At 44.6% G+C, this 21,480-nt stretch overlaps 1 protein-coding gene across 2 annotated transcripts in view; it reads left to right on the top strand.

Moving 5' to 3' along the window:
* The window catches only part of BRINP2 (BMP/retinoic acid inducible neural specific 2), a 126,455-nt gene that overhangs the window by 60,134 nt on the left and 44,841 nt on the right, over positions 1–21,480 (top strand). For both annotated transcript variants that reach the window (XM_059067762.2, XM_067031073.1), the window contains exon 2: positions 5,971–6,320. In XM_059067762.2, the coding sequence (XP_058923745.1) occupies positions 6,049–6,320 (272 nt within the window). In that variant the 5' untranslated portion in view covers positions 5,971–6,048. The remainder of the gene's footprint in view (positions 1–5,970; positions 6,321–21,480) is intronic.

Here is a 21,480-nt window from a genome sequence, read left to right as displayed (position 1 = left end):
GTGTCGCCTCTATGAAACACATGGAATTGATTGATCACGTATTTTTGAAGACTGACTCTGTATGAGAGCTGAAGTTTTTCATATAACCAGAGACCTGGACTTTGACCTTGAAGGGTCCATAACCTAGGCAGGGTTGGTGTTGTACGGCTCAGCAGAGATGATCAGACTTAGGGGAGATGATCATCATCACTCTGCTCAAGAAATTGCCACGCTAGCTTTTTCTCATGCCGAGAATAATTGCTAGTCTTCTCCAGAAATCACCAAGAACCCTCAAAGGTGTGCAGAATGGGAGCAAGGTCCTTTATGTGTCTATTATTTTTCAATTGCTGTGTAAGGATTTACCACAAACTTAGTGACATAAAGCAGTATGAATTCATCATGTCATCGTTTCTGTGGGTCAGGAGTCCAGGTACAGGTTAGCTGGGTCCTCTGATCAGGGTCTCACAAGACTGAAATCAAGGTGTCAGTCAGGAAAAGCAGTTCTCATCTGGGACTCAGTTCTCTTCCGGGCTCATGTGGTTGTTGGTGGAATTGGTTTTCTTTTTCTTTTTTTTTTTTAATTGGAGTTTAATTGCTTTACAATGTTGTGTTAGTTTCTGCTATACAGTGAAGTGAATCAGTTATATGTATACATATATCCCCTCCCTCTTGGACCTCCCCCCACCCCACCCCCATCCCACCTATCTAGGTCGTAACAGAGCACTGAGCTTCCTGTGCTTTATAGCTTGTTTCCCACTAGCTATTTTATGCATGGTAGTGAATATATGTCAATCCTAATCTCCCAACTTGTCCCACCCTTCCCTTCCCCACCATGTCCACATGTCCATTCTCTACTTCTGCATCTCTATTCCTGCCCTGAAAATAGTTTCATCTGTACCATTTTTCCAGATTCCACATATATGTGTTAATATACGATATTTGTTTTTCTCTTTCTGGCTTACTTCACTCTGTATGACAGACTCTAGGTCCATCCACATCTCTACAAATGACCCAGTTTTGTTCCTTTTTATGGCTGAGTAATATTCCATAGACATTTCACTGAAGAAGACATAGAAATGGCCAAGAGGCATGTGAAAAGATGCTCAACATCACTAATTATTAGAGAAATACAAATCAAAACTACAATGATGGGGGCTCCCCTGGTGGCGCAGTGGTTGAGAATCTGCCTGCTAATGCAGGGGACATGGATTCGAGCCCTGGTCTGGGAGGATCCCACATGCCGTGGAGCAACTGGGCCTGTGAGCCACAACTACTGAGCCTGCGCGTCTGGAGCCTGTGTTCCACAACAAGAGAGGCCACGATAGCAAGAGGCCTGTGCACCGCGATGAAGAGTGGCCCCCACTTGCCACAACTAGAGAAAGCCCTCGCACAGAAACGAAGACCAAACAGAGCCAAAAATAAATAAATTAATTAATTAAAAAAAAAAAACTACAGTGATGTATCACCTCACACTGGTCAGAATGGCCATCATCAAAAAATCTACAAATGATAAATGCTGGAGAGGGTATGGAGAAAAGGGAACCATTTTGCACTGTTGGTGGGAATGTAAATTGATACAGCCATTGTGGAGAATGGTATGGAGGTTCCTTAAAAAACTAAAAATAGGGCTTCCCTGGTGGTGCAGTGGTTGAGAGTCTGCCTGCCGATGCAGGGGACGCGGGTTCGTGTCCCGGTCCAGGAGGATCCCACATGCTGCGGAGCGGCTGGGCCCATGGGCCATGGCCACTGAGCCTGCGCGTCCGGAGCCTGTGCTCCGCAACGGGAGAGGCCACAGCAGTGAGAGGCCCGCATACCACAAAAACAAAAACAAAAACAAAAACAACCTAAAAATAGAATCACCATATGACCCAGCAATCCCAGTACTGGGCATATACCCTGAGAAAACCATAATTCAAAAGGACACATGTACTCCAATGTTCATTGCAGCACTATTTACAAGAGCCAGGACATGGAAACAACCTAAATGTCCAACAACAGATGAATGGATAAAGAAGATGTGGTACATATATACAGTGGAATATTACTCAGCCATAAAAAGGAACTGGTTTTCTTGGGGTGGTACAACTGTGGTTCCCATTTTCTTACTGGCTGTTGACTGAGAATTGTATTCCATTCCTAGAGGCCACCCACCATCCCTTGCTGCATGACCCGCATAGACTGTACACAGCATGGCTGTTTGCTTTCTTCCAGGGCAGCTAGATCCTGTCTCTCTGACACTTCACCTTCTTTTAGAGGTTCACCTGATTAGGCCAGGCCCACCCAAGATACTTTTCCTTTTGATTAACTCAAAGTCAACTGATCAGTAACCTGATAATGGAAGGAGTATCCCATCACATTCACAGGGCCTGCCTGCACTCAAGGGGAGGAGATTATAAAGGGCACAAATAGAAGGGCTCAAGAATCTTGGGGACCATTTTAGAAACCTGCATTCTGCAGTGTCCTACCTGTGTCAGTGCTTGTCCACCTTACTGTGTTTGCTGCCTTGGCCTGCTGTGTCAAGCAGCCCCAGTCTCCAAAATGTGCCTCCATCAATATGCCTTTAGAAAGAGAAAAATCTTTTATAAGACGAACTAATCACTAATGGTAGGTAGTGTTTCAGACAATGTAACGAGCACTCGCTTTCATATTGTTGGTACTTAGCAGAGTGTCTGGCACTTAGGAGTCCTCAGTTTCTGTTTCTCAAGCAACGAATGCATGGATGATTAAATGAGAAATATTTTGGGCATCCTCATCAGATTACATCCCATAAAAATAAATGCCTACCCCTCCACGTGCAAGGCTGATTCCTCCTTTTAGTTTATAGCACTATTTTTCCCCCCTGGTTTAAAAGTAATGCCTGCTTATTATAAAAGCACTTGGAAATGTGTCTTCTTCCTGTGGTTTTATTTTTTTATATTTAACTTCTTAATCCATCTGGAACTAATTTCCCAATATTATGTATATAATAGTCTACCCCCACCCATTTAATCTGTGATGCATATATATACACACACACACACACACACACACAAACATACTAAGTTCTTACGTATAATAACGTCTATTTCTGAGCTAGCTATTCTATTTCATTGATCTGCCCACCCACTTTGTGTGCCAGTATCACCTACTTACTTACTAGAATTTTATAATATGTTTTAAGATCTGGTAGGGCAGATGTTGCCTCACTATTTGTCCTTCAGCCCCCCTGTCCACCAGTTCATTAAGTATGGGTCTATCTTGCTGCCCACTCTAGCACCTTAGAGAGCAAAGCATTCTTTGGAAAAGTCTGGATATGGAACCAGATCTAGGTTCATATTCTACCTTTGCATCTTCCTAGCCCAGCACCTCTGAGTCTCAGGGAAATGTAAACTTGCAATAATAATGCTTATAGTAGAAACTTTCTGGGGAAACTTCTAAGAATTACCCAGTGTGTAGTAGATGGTCAATACCTACTAACCAGAGTAAAGGAGTGACTCTGAAGGTCCATGCACCCATGCTTCTGTCCCTTTATCCTTACCGGCAGGCACTGCAACACTTTTGAAAGCATCTTGTACAAATGCTGAGGCTCAGATCTGTCAGACTCAGGCCAGCTTTTAGGCTGGGAGTAACCAGGATTAAGAATTGGCCCCAGCCTCTGGGCAGCCTCTTCAGGGTTTGCATTGGTCCAAGGGAAGTCTGGTAGTTTTGTTGAACTGGAGCCATTCCTGAGTGACCCAGGGTCCTGGGGAATGGGAATGAGTCAAATGCTGAAGCCCACTTTACCTGGACTTAACAGAAGTCTGGAAGTGCCAGTGAATTGACACCCCTTGCTTCATCACAGGAAGCTCATCTCTGGACTTTGGCAGCCAGAGAAAGGTCTCAAAGCCACAGATTACATGTGTTGGGGATTGGAAATCATTCTAGCACAGACCGAGGTGGTACTGGTGAGGGGAGATGGGTGAGACTCTGACAGCATGTGCTAGACATTGAAGATTGAAGAAATGAATTCGATTGCAAGAACCCCCGCAGTACTGAGTCAGCCAGGAGTCTTGAAGGCCAAAGTCTTACTGCCTTCCTGGCACTGTCCCTCCAAATCAGAGAGGGCAGGGCAGGGCAAGAATGCACTAATTCATTTCTTCAGGAAGCGTCTCTGAAGGCCTACTGTGTGCTGTCAGGAACTAGGGTAGGGGGGATACACAGCCCTGCCCTCAGAGAGCTTCCATACTACACAGTGAGGAGAAAGAGCACAATGGCCATCCTTGCGTTCGCGGATCTGTTCTCTGATGATGGTGATTTCCCGCTGGAACTCTATCCCTGCATGGCCTTTTCTTTTCTTTTTTTTTTTTTTTTTTTTTTGTGCGGTACGCGGGCCTCTCACTGTTGTGGCTCCTCCCTTGTGGAGCACAGGCTCCGGACGTGCTGGCCCAGCAGCCATGGCTTACGGGCCCAGCTGCTCCGCGGCACATGGGATCCTCCCAGACCGGGGCACAAACCTGTGTCCCCTGCATCGGCAGGCGGACTCTCAACCACTGCGCCACCAGGGAAGCCCCTGCATGGCCTTTTGTAAAGGAACAGATCGATGTTCAAAGCAGGAAGTCCAAAGCTTGACTATTATCTAGTCAAGCCTCTTTCTTTTCTCTTCTTTTTTTTTTTTTTTAATATAGGATAATCCCACATTTGTTTTTTTTAAATTGAAGCATAGTTGATTTACAATGTTGTGTTACTTTCAGGTGTACAGCACAGTGATTCAGTTATTTATATATTAAAGTATTTTTATTTATAAAGTGTATATATATATATACTTTTTCAGATTCTTTTCCCTTGTAGGTTATTACAAAATATTGAGTACAGTTCCCTGTGGTATACAGTAGGTCCTTGTTGATTATCTGTTTTACATAGAGTAGTGTGTATATGTTAATCCCAAACTCCTAATTTATCCCTCCCCTACTCCCTTTTCACAACCATAAGTTTGTTGTCTATGTCTGCAGGTCTATTTCTGTTTTGTAAATAAATTCATTTGTATTTATTTTTTAGCTTCCACATATAAGCAATATCATATCATTTGTCTTTCTCTGTCTGGCTTACTTCACTTTGTATGATAATCTCTAGGTCCATCCATGTTGCTGCTAATGGCATTACTTCATTCTTTTTTATGGCTGAGTAATATTCCTGTGTGTGTGTGTGTGTGTGTGTGTGTGTGTGTGTGTGTGTGTGTGTGTGTACCATCTTCCTTATCCATTCATCTGTCAGTGGGTACTTAGGTTGCTTCCATGTCTTGGCAATTGTAAAGAGTGCTGCTATGAACATTGGGATGCATGTATCTTTTCAAATTATGGTTGTCTCTGGATATATGCCCAGGAATGGGATTGCTGGATCATATGGTGGCTCTATTTTTAGTAGTATTAGGAACCACACTGTTCTCCATAGTAAGCATCTTTATTTTCCATAAAGGATAACTAAACTCAGAGAAGGGAAGTAATTTGCCTAAGTTCACCCAGCTTCATAACAGTGATGGGACTTCACTATTCTGCCCACAATTCACCATCAGAAAAAGGGGGCTTCTCTTTGCTTTACATCAAGCCCCTAGAGGCTGCACACAATCTATGAGGCTATTATTGAAACATAGTGAACATTTTTGAGAGAGGAAGACATGCGGATGGTGTTGAGTCTACACAGGAAAAAAGGAAGCAACACAGTATAAAGGTTAGAGTTGGACCCCCTGAGGTCAAAATTCTGGTTTCTTCACTTGAAATCTGCGTGAAATTAAGCAACTTTCCTCATACCTCGAAACCTCATCTTCTCATCGGCAAAATGACAGTGGTGTTTCCTGTAGGATTGTTTTAAGAATTAAATGAAATATACATCAACACTTAGCTCAATGCCTAGAAGGAAGAGGTGTTACTAAGATAAAGGATTTCTAGACTGGGCCCTGGCCAAGGAGATTTGATGCTCACGGGCCCATGCGGTCAGACCAGGGTGTGCAACTGACATCTCCGTGTTGTACTTTTCCAGTTCCAGGAGGCCTGGTGGAGCGGCACAGAGCGGGAGAGTGTGGCGAGAGAATGAAGACACCAACCGCCTGGGAGAAGCATGAGGTGGCAGTGCGGCACTCGATTTAGAGGGCTTCGGCCGGTGGCGGCGGCCCCATGGGCAGCTCTGCTGGCACTGGCTCTCCCCGGTTGGGTGCTGGCTGTCTCGGCCACGGCGGCCGCTGCGGTCCCCGAGCATCATGCCTCCGCGGTCGGCCAGCCGCCCCTGGACTGGCTGCTCACAGATCGGGGCCCGTTTCACCGTGCGCAGGAGTACACCGACTTCGTGGAGCGCTACCGCCAGGGTTTTACCACCAGATACAGGATCTACAGGTGAGTGGGGCGTCCCACTGAAGCCAGCCTGGGTCTGTGCAGGGCGCCAAGCGCCAAGCCAGCTGGCAGGCCGCAGACTGCACTAGGAGAGAGCCGGAGGACCAGCAGGCAGGGAGAACAAGCTTGCCATGTTGGTTTTTAAAAAAAGAGAGAAGAAAACACATACAAGCTGGAAAACCTGCTGATGCCTCCTGGGGAACTTGGCAAAAGGGTTTCTATTTATAGGTTGTGCTGCTTATAAATTGAGGACAAATCAGGCGGCATGGATTCAGCATGCGGCCTGAGCTGCTGCAGGAGGTCAGAGTCGAATGCTGGGGCCGGGTTTTAAATAATGGGTGAGATACTTTTATGAGTTGTAATTACTTCGATATGCAAATGAAGGAAGGGCAGCCCCAGTTCCTGCCTTAGAGGTGGGGGGAGCCCCGCAGGGGCAGGGATGTGGGCCTGCCCTCACCCTTGTCAACAGCACAGCCTCAGTTGGCCTTGTGCAAGGAAATGGGCTGCATCATCCCTGCCCCTCGGCCTGTCCTCAGGAGCATGAGAGCTGAAAGTCAAACATGTGACCTGTGTGACCCATCTGACAAGGGATGAACCAGGTACAAATTTCTAGCTGTTGGACCAGCACTTCAAAAGCACAAGGCTCGTCAAAATCCTCACCTCAGGTGACCCAGAGGCCCTCAGGGCTCCCTTGAGTGCATTCCTAAATTCGACTTTCCCCTTCAACCCTCTGCTCAGTCTCTGCCTTAGTGTCACCCCCTTTTCTTCTTCACCTTGACCATAGTCTTCAGACAAACTTGGGAACTTTGCTAGAATTTTTTTCTTGTATTAAAGATATTTATTTTCCAATTACAGATTCATTTCTAATGAGAGAGACAGAGGGGGAAAGTATGAAAAAAGCACAAAGAGAAACAGAGCCAGAAAATCACCTATTCTTTTGCCATCTAGAGGTTGCTATTGGTAACCTTGGGCATGTGCATTCCTAGTCATGTGAACATACTAAAGGTTTTGGCCCTCTTGCTGGATCTGTCGCTTTACATGCCTTATGTATATGAACTCATTTAATCCTTCTAATAGCCCTCTTTTGGAAGAACAATTATTCTCCCCTTTTTACAGATGAGGGAATTGAGGTCCAGAGAAGTTAAGGAACTTGCCGAGGGGCACAGAGCTAGTAAATGGTGAAGCTAGGATTAGCTCCCAAGTAGTAGTCAGACTCCAAAGTCTGGGATCTTAAATTATACTTAAAGAAACTATATTTTTCTGTTGCTAAGAGGCTTTTTTTTTTTTCTTTACTTCTGCAACACCACGCAGTCTGTTTAAGTTAGTACGGAGTCTCAGAAATAAGGTTTTAAGGTATTGAGCACTGGGAGAGTCCCAAATGGTAAGTGCAGCCATTTACAGGAGACATTTTCCAGGTACACGATTCCCACATGCAGATGCAGACAAAGGGAAAGATGAGGTATTTGAGGGGCTGGTGCTTCATGGGTGCAGAGGTCCGTAGAAACAAAAGCCATTTCTCTTCCAATCTGGTATTAGAAGGGATTGCAGTTCATACTCTCTGGTTCAGCGGCTCTGGTCCTTGCCATCCTCCAACGACTGTAGTGTAAATTCACACAGGGCCACTGAGGCAGAGAGCGGCCAGCTCAGGCTGAGAGTGGCTGAGCTAACACCTGCTCTGGTAAAAGAGGTAAACTTGACTCTGGGAAAATACATAAGAAATTAGACCTGTGTCCCCCACGAATTTTCTATAAGGTAAATTCAGGGCGATGCTTCTCTTTGTTTCTTTTAACATCCCTCCAAAAAAAAAAAAAAAAAAAAAAAAAAGGAAGAAAGAGAAAATCTACCCTAGAATGTGTTTAAGCAGAGAATCCCTCTAGTTCAGGAAAACAGATTTAATTCACCTCAAACTTTTCTGTTTATCCCAAATCTTTCAAAAGCACTGTTAGCGGGCTTCCCTGGTGGCGCAGTGGTTGAGAGTCCGCCTGCCGATGCAGGGGACACGAGTTCGTGCCCCGGTCTGGGAGGATCCCTCATGCCGCAGAGTGGCTGGGCCCGTGAGCCATGGCCGCTGAGCCTGCGCGTCCGGAGCCTGTGCTCCGCAATGGGAGAGGTCACAATAGTGAGAGGCCCGCGTACCGCATAAAAAAAAAAAAAAAAAAAAAAAAAAAAAATCAAAAGCACCTTTATCACCAAATTTTTTTTTTTTAAGTATGTTGGAACTGAAATGTCAGGCTGGGAATCCTGATACCACCATTCACTTCAAAGGGCTATAGGAACTAGAAGGAATAAAGCACCAGTCTCCTTCACCCTCCACAGATTTTTCTTGTCATCAGGTCCCAGCCCCAAGGCTGGCGACCACTGAATACCTGAGCAACAGCTCAGAGCCGGCCACGGGGAAAGTCTGGAATCACTTCTGCACCATCAGCCGTTCTATCAGTCCGTAATGGTTTTTTGATCATTTAATGTGACAGGCTCTTACACTGTGCCATTCTGTTTCTCCGGGGTCAGTTATTGCACATGAACCTGTACTTGGGGAAACAGTAACCAGTCATTCTGACAGGAATGCAGCATTGCGATTTGTGACCCCATGGCGGGGCAAGGGGAGAAGGGTCACACACAGCTGCTCCAGAAGCATTCTGGGAGTCCTGCCTTTAGTTATTAAGCAACATGGTGGATCCATGGATACTTGTTGTAGGGCTCTATATTATCCCCAAGGGAACTCACTCTTATTCCTTTCCCTTTTGTCTCTAGCCTCTCACTGTTGTGGCCTCTCCCGTTGCGGAGCACAGGCTCCGGACGCGCAGGCTCAGTGGCCACGGCTCACGGGCCCAGCCGCTCCGCGGCATGTGGGATCTTCCCGGACCGGGGCATAAACCTGTGTCCCCTGCATCGGCAGGTGGACTCTCAACCACTGCGCCACCAGAGAATCGCCCCCCCACCTATTCTTATTTGGAAATCAGAGTGTGCTGTCTGTTGGAGTAGATGACTGGTTGGTCTAGAATAGCTCTGGCCTCTCTAACCATGGGTCCCCAGAGATTGTTGCTGTCTCCATAAGTTTGTATTCTCGTAGGCATAGATGCTCCAGAGTGAAGATTCTGGAGCCAGATGACCTGGACTCTAATCCTGGGGCTGCAGCTTACTAGCTGTATAATAATTATTAAATTTCTTTGTTCCCCAATTTCCTTATTTGTAAAATTAGGACAATAATAGCGCCCACCTAATGGATTAATGTGAGAATTAAATGAGTTAATTGATGTAAAACACTTAGAACGGTGCTTAATAAATATTACATATTATTAGAGTATCCTCATCAAATATTAACCAATGCAAAAATTATAACGAGATGACAGCCATGGGTACTGTCTTCATGATAACATCTGATAATGGCTTAGCATTTGGCAACTGACATTAGAAGGAGAAAAAAAAATTGTTCTCGGGCTTCCCTGGTGGCGCAGTGGTTGAGAATCCGCCTGCCGATGCAGGAGACACGGGTTCGTGCCCTGGTCCGGGAAGATCCCACATGCCGCGGAGTGGCTGGGCCCGTGAGCCATGGCCGCTGAGCCTGCGCGTCCGCAGCCTGTGCTCCTCAGTGGGAGAGGCCACAACAGTGAGAGGCCCACATACTGGAAAAAAAAAAAAAAATTGTTCTCTTGCTTTCTTTTTTAAAGCATATTAACCTTAATTCCTCAATCTCTCTCTCTGCTGGGAGAGGAACTCAACTGGAGAATGAATGCGTGTTTTCTGGGGCACGCTCTTACTAGTCTTATAGACTACCAGAAAGAGTTGGATCATTTCCAGCATGTTTTAGAGTCACCATGGGGAATGATCTTTCTCCTATAAAGTCAGGGGTTGCCAACTGAGCAGACCTTCCTTAAGATGTCCTACGGAAGCTGGGCACTGGGCACTGCCAGCTCCCTGGCCCCGGGGTAACTTGAACAATCTCAGGATGGCACCATTATGAGAAGAGAGACAACATACACTCTTGTTAAAACTTCCTAAATAACAGGATGGCCTTGGCCATCTCACCCAATCTTTGGCAAGCCTTTAAATTCCATTAGCCAATCTCTCAACATATTCTCAAGCCCTGTCAGACCAAGATCTGAGCAATCAGTCCACTTCTCAGACACTGTCTCTTAATAGGCTAGTGGTAAGAGCTGGAAGAGGAGAGATCCTGTCTCAGATTCCATTTGTGACCCCCAACTGCCTGCCTTTGCTCCACTCTGTAGCCCCCAGTACAATAAACCCTTAAGTGATCAACCTCTCACAGCAGCCCTGTGAGGCAGATGGGGGTTTTTAGGGTTCAAGGCGGTGAGATGGACTTGCTCAAGGTCAGAGAGGTAGCCAGTCACAGCCAGAAATAGCACTCAGAGCTCCTGACTTGAAGTCTCCTGCTCATTACTCTAAACCACGCCACTTCCCTTTTACTGGTAAGTGCATCTTCATCATAACACGCAACCTAATCAGGCACCTAAATTGAGCTGATGCAAATGTAAATATGGTTTCTCAAAACACTCTAGCAGTGATGTTCCATTCTCTCTTTGCTACAAATCAAAGTAATGAGCGGTCTGGTGTTTTTTTTTTTTTAATTTCTTTTTGTATTAAAGCTTTAATAGAGAGATAATCGTGGGATTGGAAAAAATCCAAGCCACTATGATGAAACACTTAAAACTCGGAAAGAATAAATTAAAATTAAGAGATAAAGTTAGAGATCATATAGAACAATGAGTATAATATGGTGGTTGGGAGAAAAGCAAGGCCAGGTATAATTCCAAATTATTGACCTTAGCCACTAATACCTCCATTTCTATTATCTGCCTCTCTTTTAGGAAAGAAGGGTCTAGGGATATGTTAGAAGTCTTTTAGGAGGAAAAAAACAAACCAAAAAATAAGTAGCTATCTTCATATTATATGCGATCATATTCTGATCATGATTTTCTGATCATATTCTGGGCAAAGTTTGCAAATTTTGAGAACCAAAGTAGAACATAGCTTAAAACCAAGAGGTTGGAGTGGTACCCAAAGGCAGGCAATGTTGAAGCAGGAATGTGTTTTAGCAGGTGCATCTGGAAACATACAATAGGGCAGGCTGGGGTAGAATCAGATGATGTGCTGAATGAGGGCAGTTAAGGCAAAAGAACCTTTCTACAGGCACCAGAGCAATTACCCTAAGAAAAGATAATCTGTTTATAATTCATCAGGATGAGAAATAAGGTTTGGCAATAGCTTACATGTGAAAGAAGTGAGAAACGGGCCAAACCGAATAATTTATCCATACTGCTCCAAGTGTGGTCTGTGGACCAGCAGCAGTGGCATTACCTGAGAGCTTGTAAAGAATGACAGAACCTCAAGTCTCACTCTGACCTATAAAATCAGAATCTGCAGGAGCCCCACATGAACAGTATGACATTAAGGCTTGATTATACTAAGTGCTTGGGAGGTGGAAGGAGAGCAGGAATAACCAGGGTGGAGAAGGACAGAAGGCGTAATGGTAAGGCAGCATCCTCCATGATGCACTTGAGGTCGTGAGAATATTTACAGGAGATGTTACAAATGAAATAGAACAGTAGTCATGGGAGGCTAAATTTAGGAATTATTAGTGCCAAGGCACATGAACTCATAAGATCCAGCAGCCGGGAGAAAAGTTGAAAAGCAGAAAAGGCTGGAGGGCCTAGAACCAGCCTATGGGTGCCTCCTGGGAGACGGAGAGGTGAGGAAGCAGAGGGCAGCTGTGGAAGCAATCACAGAAGGAACTCCAGAGCTGATTTATCATCTGGACCATGTCTCAGGGACTAACAAATACTGATTTGAATAAACAGTGAACCCTGGGAGAGGCACCGTCTCCAATTAAGAGATCACAATCCACATCAAAAATGGCAACCAAAGGCAACCTCAGTCTGTCTGGGTAAATCCCATTGATTTCCTAGGTGTTCCTTACAGCTACGGAGGTACAGAAAGGTTGTGTTGTCACACAGCTGCAGGGCACCACAAGGGAATCCGTGGTTCTCAGGTGGATGGGACAGGCAGGGGAGGAGGTGAGCTCTGCCAGAGAAACGACCATCACCCGAGCAAACTGGGTGATCTCTGCCCTTCTCGCTGGGTTTTTAGTTTGACAAGGGAGTTTGTTGGAATAGAAGGCAAGAAAGGAATAGTACACAAACTAGAGCAAAACAAATCAGAGCAAAATCAGAGGCAATGCGGACTGATGAGCCTGTAGTCTGGTCACAGGTACTACTTCTCAGTCCCCAGAGGTAAGGAGGTGGGAGAGGGACAGAACGAAACGTCTAGAGTTTGCTTTCCTCAAGAGTTCAGTGCTGGCTAAATGTATAGCCGAATATCTGACATAAACTATCTAATCTAGGCTGTAGCCCCAGCAGAAGGCCTTCACCCAAGGAATTTTATTCCAGAAGTTTCTGGATGATGAGCCCCAAAAGGGTGTTATGGGCCCTTGAATTGGGCCTTGCAGATCCTCATCCTTGTGCAACATCCTATCTGCCTCTTAACATGGAAACAGCCGCACCAGTGCAGCTGACCTATGCGAATGAGGAAGTGCGCTGCTCGCTTCGAGGAAGGAGAAAGAGCACATAAACATGCAAGGATGATTCAAGAGTGTAAGAAGAGCAATACTCATTCAATACATTGTATTGAAGGCCTACTCTGTTCTCATGCTTCTACAAGATTCTGCTAAAAAAAAAAAACCATGAATGGGGAGGACACAGTTCTTGATCTGGTGGAACTCGCAGACAAGTACATTTGGAGAAAGTGCTAGGTCACTCTGCACGGAAAGGTCAAGGAAGGCCAGAATAAAAGGGGATGCATCAGCCAGACTCTGATGGCTGAGTGGGAGATCTCCAAGTGGAGAGCTTGGGGAACAGCGCTGTGGACACAGTAGCAGTTTAACCAGAGTTTTGGGAGTGCCAGATATGCTTTAGAAACTGAGCAGCCAGTCCCATGCCTCCAGTGTAAATGCCAAGAAGCATGTGAATGTCCCTTCTCCACCTGCTCTGCCCTGCTGTGTTGTTTCTGCCATATCTTGTCACTCCAAAATGCCAAAAGGGTCTCCTAGACATTGATTTCTTCCAAGGTGCAATTTTAAAAGCCTCTCATCTGGAGGGCATGTCATTTTCCTGTACTGGCAGTGAGTAAAATGAAGTAAAAGTAATTGCATATCTGGAGAAGGTAGGACCAAAGGCAATTCCTTGCATTTCTACCTTGGAAACATGGAGTGTGAATATGCACCTGGTGAGAAAATGGTAAGCAGTGCTTTGAGGTCTTACAAAGCCACTAGATCAACTGAAAATCCAGCACCACTTAGGCTTAAAAAATTGAATTTAGAGTAAGCTTCCCACACCATGTGTTTGCTTTCCTGGTCCTCTCGCAAGTATTTATGGAGCATCTACTTTGTGCAAAGCATTATTCTGGGCACTGTTGAAGGCTACAAAAGATAGAGAAAACAGGGTTCTACTGATTTCCAGGAGTTCAGCTGTCCAGTTTGAGTGACAGCACACATAAACGGAAAAAACACATTGGAATGTAGCATCTCAGGCTCTGGGAGAAGAAGACATTTAGCACATTGTCAGTGACTGATGGATAGATTTGGTCCGTGGATGCCATATCAGAATGAATTCTCAGCATGTCAGTCCCACGTTCCCCCAGGACAAAATGACTCTTGCCCCAAATTTTCCTGTGTGTTCTAGGACTATTTCCATGTCATCCACCTGGCTTGAAACAGGATTGCAAAGACGGTCTGTGAAGAGAAAATGTAAAAATAAAAACATGCAAGAAAAGCAGGGAAAATCCAGGAAGGCCAAGGGGAGAAAGCTAGTTCAGTTTTGTGTTCAGATGAGATTTACTAGAGAGATCTTGAATCAGTCAGGCAGAGAAAAAGAGGATTAATTTTTGCTTTGAGAAATAATTCATTTTATTCATGAATGAATTGCTACTTAGAGTCATGTATATGTAGAAAGGAGTGAGGTAGGCTTCATCTAGAAACCGTCATGACACAGATGCAAGCAGAAAGGGACACTGGCTAGCCGCATGGTCTTTTCATTTCTTTTTCTCCTCAAGAGAACAGCTTCTTCTGGGTCAGGGATTCTCAATTTTTTTCTCTATTCAGCTTCTGCCACATTTATCCCACCTCAGGGCTTTCCACATCTCCCACAAGAAAATTATTTCAGTCCACATTGCTGAGAACAGTGAGTGGCATGTGGTGGGACATTTGTTCAGTCAGCATATGTTTATTATCTCTGTGTGCTGGCCATTCCCCAAGTGCTGGGGACACAGCTGTGAACGAGACACGGCCCAGGCCTCAGGGAGCTCTGCCTTCAAGGAAGACAGACCCCTGGGAGCAAGTGGTTGGAAGTGGGCTGAGGTCTGTGCAGCAGACCAAAGCGCTCTGTGCGAGTTTGGTTCCCATGTCAATCATCCGTCTTCTCCTCCAGGATTAGAAACAGGTGAGTGTGCTCGCAAAGCTGCTCAAAGCAAGTGGAACAGGTTTATGACCGTAGAGCTGGGCTGGAGATGAAGATATGGACCTGAGACTGAGACAAAGATTTCTATCCCCACAATCTATCCGTGACTCAAATTAAAGACAACTGGAGCCTTCTGGTCTTTCGGACTGATTTGCCTAATCCTATGTGAAGCAACTGAAGAAGGCGTCACTGGATACTGTGGATGGGCTGGGCAGGTGGCCTCAAATGGAGCTCCACGAACTGAGCAGGAGGAAACCTTCAGAGGGCCTGTTGACTGGAGGGCGTGGATGTCCAAGACACAAAAGCTTTTTGTGGGCTTCCCTGGTGGCGCAGTGGTTGAGAGTCCGCCTGCCGATGCAGGGGACGCGGGTTCGTGCCCCGGTCCGGGAAGGTCCCACGTGCCGCGGAGCGGCTGGGCCCGTGAGCCATGGCCGCTGAGCCTGCGCATCCGAAGCCTGTGCTCCGCAACGGGAGAGGCCACAACAGTGAGAGGCCCGCGTATCGCAAAAAAAAAAAAAAAAAAAGCTTTTTGTGAGCAGGGATCTCAAGGCATTGACTACACAGTATTGAAGTGTGGACCACAGGGCAGCAGGCTCTCACCAATTTCCCCAGTTTCTTTATGGGATGAAAGGAGTAAGGGGGCAAAGAAATCAGACTGTTGTTGTTTTGGGAAGGCAAATGCATAACTTAGAAGCAAAGCAAAGCTATGTTGTGACATATTAATAACAATAATAGTTATTATTAATAGTTATTAATAATATTATAATAATTATTATTAACAAAAATAATAGTGACTATACATATGGAATATTCACAATATACCCAACATCTTACTAAGTGCATAATAATATACATATATGCTAAAATTATTCTTATGAGAAATGTACAAGGGAGATGCTCTTTGTATACATGTCGTACAGATGAAGACACTGAGTTTTAGAGGGTGTCGCACAACTGGTAAGAGGAAGAGCCAGCACTCAACCCATACGATAGCGGATCTGACCATTAAATGATTATTATTGAATCAAATACATAATCTGAGCCTGGGATTCTTAATGCTCCAAGAGAAATGGTGCCTCTACTTGCAACCACCTGTGCTCTCTGCCCCTCCTACTCTTACTTCTGGCATTCTAGCAGACCTTTGGGATGGAGAAGATGGGTCTTGGGGCTAGAGGGTGTCTCACCCCACTCAAAGACCCTGTAGTTCTCTGTTTCCACCAGAGTTCTCCATCTGCACTTGGGCTCTGGGGAACCCTTTGTGGGAAGAACTACAGATGAACCTTCCCGAAGCAGGTCACCCGCAGAGAATTTTGTGTGTGTTGGCTTTGCACTGCCAGTGTATTTCTATAAGGGTTCAGTGTAAATCGAATTTCTGTAAATCAAATCCTCTGCTGGAGGGACACTTGATGCCATTTCCAAAATTCAGTATCTTATTTTTTTGCCTGGCAATGGCTTATAAAAATTCAGTGCTAAGTCAATCTCTAGCCCCTGACTTGAGGATCAGGTAGCTACTGATTTATAAAACACAGACATCCACTTGGAAATATCTTATATTACAAGAAATATTTTAATACAACAAGAAGAAACCTTTGGTGATGCAAATAACCTCTGCTTATTGGGCTACTTTGCAAATTTGGAGTTTCATATAACGACAAGATTGGTACGTGCTCTGGGTCACTCCTACTTACCCTTTGCATCCACAGCACATCATGGAATCCGATGAAGCAGTGAAAGAGACCTAGAGGCTGGGACTCCCAAGTCAGCTTTAGGATTTGTAGGTATAGGGTGGGCAGATTAGGGCTGCTGTACTCGGGCCATGGCTTAGCGAGGATGCAAGGATCTGGCACAGCTCCCTCCGTCTGCTGTGTTTTCCCCTCTGCACCTGTTTAATGCTCCCTGGTTCTGCCACCACACCAGGCTCTCCCCTGAGTCCAGAAATATGCCTCTTTCTCCCTCTCCCTGCAAAGAACAAGCAAGCTCGGGGCGTCAGAATGAGTCAGAATGAACAAGAAGTCTCACTGGCCAGGCAGGAGGCCCTGGAGGGAGAAAAATGAGGTAGCCAGACCCAGCGCTGCCCCAAGCCCTTCATTACTAGCCTTGGTGCCTGGGAGAATTCTCATTTTCCTTGTGTGCTGGGAGAGTGTGTGCCTCACCTGGGGACACGCTAGTGATGGAGGAGGAAGAAGAAGGAAGACTCTTTGGGGAGCGAGTTCTCCTGGATCCACAGAGGCATGTAAACACCTCATGATCCCTCGACAGGGGTCATGTAGTTGGTTTACTAGTAACAGAGGTAAACTTCAGCGCAGTGAGCCAGGCTTTGCTTAGCTGCGTTCTGTTTATGTTCTAAAGTGTGAGTCTGATAAAGACCACGTGGAGAGGAAGGGAGGCTATGCAAGTCCTTGAATGCCAGCCTCGGCCATCTGGAAATTCATGCTCAAGTGGGACTTGATAGAAGAAATGTGGCTCTAGAGGCTGATAATACATTCTTTTACCTTCTGTTACCACTAAGTAGGGCAATGTCCATTCTGGTGCCTGTAGGCCAGGAGACTAAATCAGAGAACACCAGATTTAGTGGTTGGCCTGGAATAAGAGGCCAGAGCTGCAAAAACAGTGTCTGAGGATGCAAGGAAGCCTGGGGACATGGGATGGCAGAACAGAACCAAGGTGCTCGGATCTGTGAATTAGAAGGAAACTTTATTTTTTTATGTTTTTATAAATTTATTATTTATTTATTTTTGGCCGTGTTGGGTCTTTGTTGCTGCGTGCGGGCTTCTCTCTAGTTGCAGCGAGCAGGGGCTACTCTTCGTTGTGGAGCGTGGGCTGCTCATTGTGGTGGCTTCTTTTGTTGTGGAGCACGGACTCTAGGCATATGGGCTTCAGTAGTTGTGGCTCACGGGCTCTAGAGGGCAGGCTCAGTAGTTGTGGTGCACAGGCTTAGTTGTTCCGCAGCATGTGGGATCTTCCCGGACCAGGGCTCAAACCCGTGTCCCCTGCATTGGCAGGCGGACTCCCAACCACTGCGCCACCAGGGAGACCCCTATTTTTATTTTTTATTGAAGTATAGTTCATTATATTATAGTTCAATATATATATATATATATATATATATATATATTCTTTTTCAGATTCTTTTCCATACGGCTTATTACAAGATATTTAATATTGTTCCCTGTGCTACATAGTAGCTCCTTGTTGTTTATGTATTTTATTTATAGTACTGTGTATATGTTAATCCCAAACTCCTAATTTATACCTCCCTCCCACCTTTCCGCTTTGGTAAACATATGTTTTCTATTTCCGTGAGTCTGTTTCTGTTTTGTATATAAGTTCATTTGTATCATTTTTTAGATTCTACATAGAAGTGATATCATGATACTTGTCTTTCTGTCTGACTTACTTCACTTAGTATGATAATCTCTAGGTCCATCTATGTTGCTGCAAATGGCATTATTGAATTCTTTTTTATGGCTGAGTAATATTCCATTGTGTATATATATATACACATCACACCTTTTTTATCTATTCATCAGTCAATGGACACTTAGGTTGCTTCCATGTCTTGGCTATTGTAAATAGTGCTGCTATGAACATTGGGGTGCATGTATCTTTTTGAATTCGAGTTTTCTCTGGATAAATGCCCAGGAGTGGTATTGCTGGATCATATGGCAGTTCTGTTTTTAGTTTTTTAAGGAACCTCCATACTATTTTCCATAGTGGCTGCACCAATTTACCTTCCCACCAACAGCATAGAAGGGTTCCAGAAGGAAACTTGAAAATCATTTATTTCCTACCCATGGCAGACAACCATTCTACAAATGCACAAGAAGGTGCCTTGGCTTGGGCAGGTCCAGTTCTGCGTGTTCTCTGAAGCCAACTTCCATTCAGCAGCCCAAAACACTCTACAGATCTTTATGAAATTGAATCTCAGTATTTCCTTCCATAATTCCACTTATTGGTCCTGACTCTGCTTTCTCCTATTTCTCTAGAATAAGTGTAAATTCCTCTTCTTTGCAAAAAGGTCTCCAGATATTTCAAGACAGTTATTCTTAGACACAGTAGCACACTGCGACTTCCCTCCAGATGTTCTTTTCTCTCTTTCCCCTCTCACAGTCTCTCTCTCAAACTGTCCTTATTTCTTTTTTCCCAACTCTCTCTTTTCCATCTTTGATCTTCATGAAATCATTCAGAACCAAGACTCCTATCCAGTCACTATGTCATCACCCAGAGCCTCAGAGTTCTCCTGGGTCCTGGTAAACAAAGAAAGGGATAATAAATAAGAAATTGATGTTGACATAAGGTTTTCTTCCTGAACCAATTCTGGCTCCTGGAGAACTTGCTTGCTTACTTGCTCACCTTTCAAAATCCTCAAGAATTTTGTCACAGATCAGTATCAGTTCACCATCCTGGAGTTTTTCAGACCAGGCATTTTCCTCTCCACAGATTTCTTTAACTTCTTGCATTCTGTGCAGTTCTTGAAAATTAGTGATGGTAGTTCAAGGTCACGGGCTCACCTCAGAATATGTGGTGACTCTGCTTGGGAACTGAAGCATCAATTTTACAAGAAAAGTGGGACATATGTTCTGGGTTTATTGTGAGAGAACATAGGTTTTTCATTCAAGTGAAATGTAGAAAAAACATCCTAACTTTTTTCTCAGCTTCTCAAAGAATTGCACCTCCCACTTGATTTGATTTTGTTCACCTAGACTTAGTTTGTGGTAAAATCATAGCCAGAACTGCACTCATCCTGTTTTCTACTACATTTATTGTGTCTCCTATATTCTTTCCTGTGCTTCCTACCATGACTGGCCACCACTGTAACTCGTGCTTTTTTCCCCATCTTCCATTTGACTTATGTGGCTTCCATCTCAGAACTGCCTTTCAAAGCCAGCCTCTTCTCTCTTGTCTTGGCTTCATCGTTTACCACTTGGCCTTTTCTCTCTTCTCCAATTCAACCTGCCGAAAATCCTCTGTTGGTCCCTCTGTGCCCAAAGGATAAAATCCAAATATGTTTTCTTAGCATGAGAGTCTCTTCTAAATCCATCCATTTACTATTTCAACAAATATTCCGTGAATACTGACCTTGTGCCACTGACTATGCCCCATCATTTCTTCCTGCTTATCTTATGTTCCAGTCTCAGTGAACATTTCCAGGTTTTCCTAGACACAGAGCCTTCCTTAGATCGCACTTGTCTTTCCATGTCCCATTCCGTTTTCCTGCAAAGCTCTTTCCATTTTGTCTACCATCTGAGCTCCGACTCACCTTTCAAACCTGTTTAAATATCACCTCTCTATAGCTTCTTCTTTGGCTCCCACAAGCAAGTTAGTTATTCCTACTTCTGGTTTCCCCATCAGTCTGTTCATATTTCTGCTTTAGAACTTATTTTGTGCATTTAATTAATTATTTATTTGCCTATCTCTACTTGCTCTTTACTTGGCTCTGAGCTCTTCCAGGCAAAAGTGTCTGCCACATGTAAAGATATAATAAAAGAATGAAGTCACTCTTTAAGAGTAGGGTGTTCTGGGACTGAATTAGATGAAGCAGACAGCAAGTGGGTGAGGTTCAAGCCTCTGCAATCATACTCTGTTGGCTTATCAATTTATTTTTTTTTAATAAATTTATTTATTTATTTTTGGCTGCATTGGGTCTTCGTTGCTGCGCGCGGGCTTTCTCTAGTTGCGGCGAGAGGGGGCTACTCTTTGTTGTGGTGCGCAGGCTTCTCAGTGCAGTGGCTTCTCTTGTTGCAGAGCACGGACTCTAGGTGCACTGGCTTCAGTAGTTGTGGTGGATGGGCTCAGTAGTTGTGGCTCACGGGCTCTAGAGCACAGGCTCAGTAGTTGTGGCGCATGGGCTTAGTTGCTCTGCGGCATGTGGGATCTTCCTGGACCAGGGATTGAACCCATGTCCCCTGCATTGGCAGGTGGATTCTTAACCACTTCACCACCAGGGAAGTCCCCTCTGTGGGTTTAATGGAAGTTCTGCTACTTCCAGCTATGTGATCTTGTACAAGTTATTTCTCATCAGTCAAATAGGTAGAATAATAGGAATTTCTTTATAGGCTTATTTGGTGATAACTAAAAAATAAATTTGGTTTATTTCAAGATAGGTGCTTATTCTTGTGAGAGGTCTCCTGAGAATAAATATGGAAAACAATAGAGTGGAAAATCTTGAGGAAGGAAGAGAAAATGAAGAGAGATTAATTGAGAAAGATGGAACAAAGAAGAGGAAGCCTTACTTTATCAAACTCTTTCTAGGGCAATCTTCATGCATTAGTCAAATTTATCACTTAAAATCTACATATTGTTCTCCCTAACTGTAGCTGGAGTTAATCTATTCATTGATTTTATAGTTATAGATAGTCCCAGATAAATCCCTAACTGTGACAGGTGCTTTCCCTGTAGAATACAGCTCATACACCATAATCCCATAATGTTAAAGTTAAGGCCTCAAGACCAACACCATTTCCATCTAGACTCACAAAGCAAGGAAGAGAGACCCCATATGGGAATGTTACTGAACTGGGAAGATATGGGAGCATGGATGTTTGCCCACATAGGCAATAAAATCAGATAATTGAAAGGGACCTTTATCCAGATAGGCAATAATGTCAAGAGTGAAGATTATTTGCCAGGCTGCAATATGAGATTGACATGATCAAGGTGGAATTAGAGTAGGCTAACTGCTGGAACAAACAGTT

The sequence above is a fragment of the Kogia breviceps genome, chromosome 1 (assembly GCF_026419965.1).
Source record: "Kogia breviceps isolate mKogBre1 chromosome 1, mKogBre1 haplotype 1, whole genome shotgun sequence".
NCBI lineage: Eukaryota > Metazoa > Chordata > Mammalia > Artiodactyla > Physeteridae > Kogia > Kogia breviceps.
Note: the sequence above shows the minus strand (reverse complement) of the source record. Positions and strands in the feature narration are given on the sequence as shown.